Source organism: Sinocyclocheilus grahami, unplaced genomic scaffold (genome assembly GCF_001515645.1).
Source record: "Sinocyclocheilus grahami isolate Dianchi unplaced genomic scaffold, SAMN03320097.WGS_v1.1 scaffold338.1, whole genome shotgun sequence".
In the NCBI taxonomy this organism is placed as follows: Eukaryota; Metazoa; Chordata; class Actinopteri; order Cypriniformes; family Cyprinidae; genus Sinocyclocheilus; species Sinocyclocheilus grahami.
In genome coordinates, this window is record NW_015505517.1 from 1,262,813 (window position 1) to 1,264,674 (window position 1,862).

Here is a 1,862-nt window from a genome sequence, read left to right on the forward strand (position 1 = left end):
AATGTTTTTTTATTGTTGTAATGTGAAGATTAAATTTAACATGAAAGACTGCTAATTTTCAACACTTTTTTTAAGATGACTGAAAGAAGGAAAAACCAAAGTGAAGTATGGACGTACTTCACTCAGTCCTTTAGCTCCTGGATCTTCACAAACTGCGTAGGCTCAATCACATCCAGAATCTCCTCCAACTCTCCAAGGAACATGACCTACACACACATCAATGCAGACAATCAGAGAAGCGGATATAGAACATCAGTGAATGCATCCTAAGGCGTCATCAACACTGCCCTGAAATCATGACTGATCAACCTCATGCTGTGAATTAGCTCTGTTCAGGAGACCGTATCTATCTCACCTCTTTCTGACTGCAGGTTTTAGGCCAGAATTTCAGCAGACCTCTGATAACCTGTTAAGAGGGAGAAAAAAACAGGACTCTGATGAAATAAATGGACAAAAAAAAAAGTGATGATTAGTGAAAAACTGCACTTACTGGTTCTGTTAATGCAGGGTCTTTCTCTAGGAACTGTACAATACAATATGCCAGCTGCAAAAACAACAGTAAAGTCACTGACAGGATTAACACTGCAGGAAGTGAACACACACAGGACTCATCTGAATGTTTTCACACAAACGGGCAGTACCTGTGCATGGAAAAGTGAGAGGCTCCTGACGGTGTGAAGAGGAATCAAAACTTTCACCAGAAACTGTTTGTGCTCGGCCTTTAGTGGCAGAGCGAAGCCATTGATGATGCTGACAGGAGACAAACACAACTTTCACGAACAGCATTCTGGGATTGCTAAACCCTGAATTCATTGCTACAATCAGAACAATGCAAAACTCATCAGGGGGCTTCCTGGTAATATAATCATATTTCATGGAAACTATGGTACAAGCTCCAGTTCTGAGGTTTTAGAAGCAAGCACGACAAAAGCTGCAGCGGATGATCTTCAGTGAATTTAATTGCAGTCTACCGCTCACAAAATGCTTTCATCTGGCCAAGATCTGTAATATTGTATGGATATTGATACTATTTTTATGACGCTTTACAGCTCCCGTAGACTATATGCTTTTCTGTATGGAAACTAATGCTTGTCACACAAAAACAAGGTGAATAAAAACTATATTTTCAGAAGAAACTTCTCTTTAAGAATGGTTAGATGATCAAGAATAACTCATATCTTATGTAAAAGAAAATCCCAACGGTTAACTGCAATTATGTAATTATGTTAAGTGACTGAAATAATTTAAATAGCAAACTGTATGAATGGCATGACTTTTTGTCTCAAGCGCAAACCCTGCCCTGAAGCCATTTCTAAAGATTTCATTGGTCATGTCAATGACAGTGCTAATTGTCTACACAACTGAGGAAAAATAAAAACATTAAAACACTAACCCATAATTAGTGGAACATTCTAATAGATATAGTTGCTGTTTTTCCCGTTAAGCTCCATCCATGTTTTTTTACCTCGTAACCAATAAAATCAGCTGCGAGGTGGAATTTGACTTGTTTGGGGAATATATATATATTTATTTATTTATTTAAGTGCCGTCAAACGATTAAACGCATCCAAAATAAAGGTTTTTGTTTGCATAATATATGCGTGTGTACTGTGTATATTTATTATGTATATATAAATACACACACACACACACATGTATATATTTCAGAAAAATATGTTATGAAATATATGTATATACAATATAAATTATATGAATATATATATATATATATATATACACACACACATGTAAATATTTTCAAAATATAAACTGTATGTGTGTATTTATATATACATAATAAATATACACACGCATATATTATGTAAACAACAACTTTTATTTTGGATGCGATTAATCGCGAT

General features: G+C 35.2%; 1 protein-coding gene across 1 annotated transcript in view; it reads right to left on the bottom strand.

Annotated features, from left to right (window-relative positions):
• LOC107602926 (serine/threonine-protein phosphatase 2A 56 kDa regulatory subunit epsilon isoform-like) overlaps positions 1-1,862 on the bottom strand; it is a 39,716-nt gene that overhangs the window by 5,375 nt on the left and 32,479 nt on the right. The window contains exons 8-11 of the mRNA XM_016295549.1: positions 642-750; positions 491-544; positions 356-406; positions 136-206 (exon numbers count right to left, since the gene is read on the bottom strand). Coding sequence (XP_016151035.1) covers positions 136-206; positions 356-406; positions 491-544; positions 642-750 — 285 coding nt within the window. The remainder of the gene's footprint in view (positions 1-135; positions 207-355; positions 407-490; positions 545-641; positions 751-1,862) is intronic.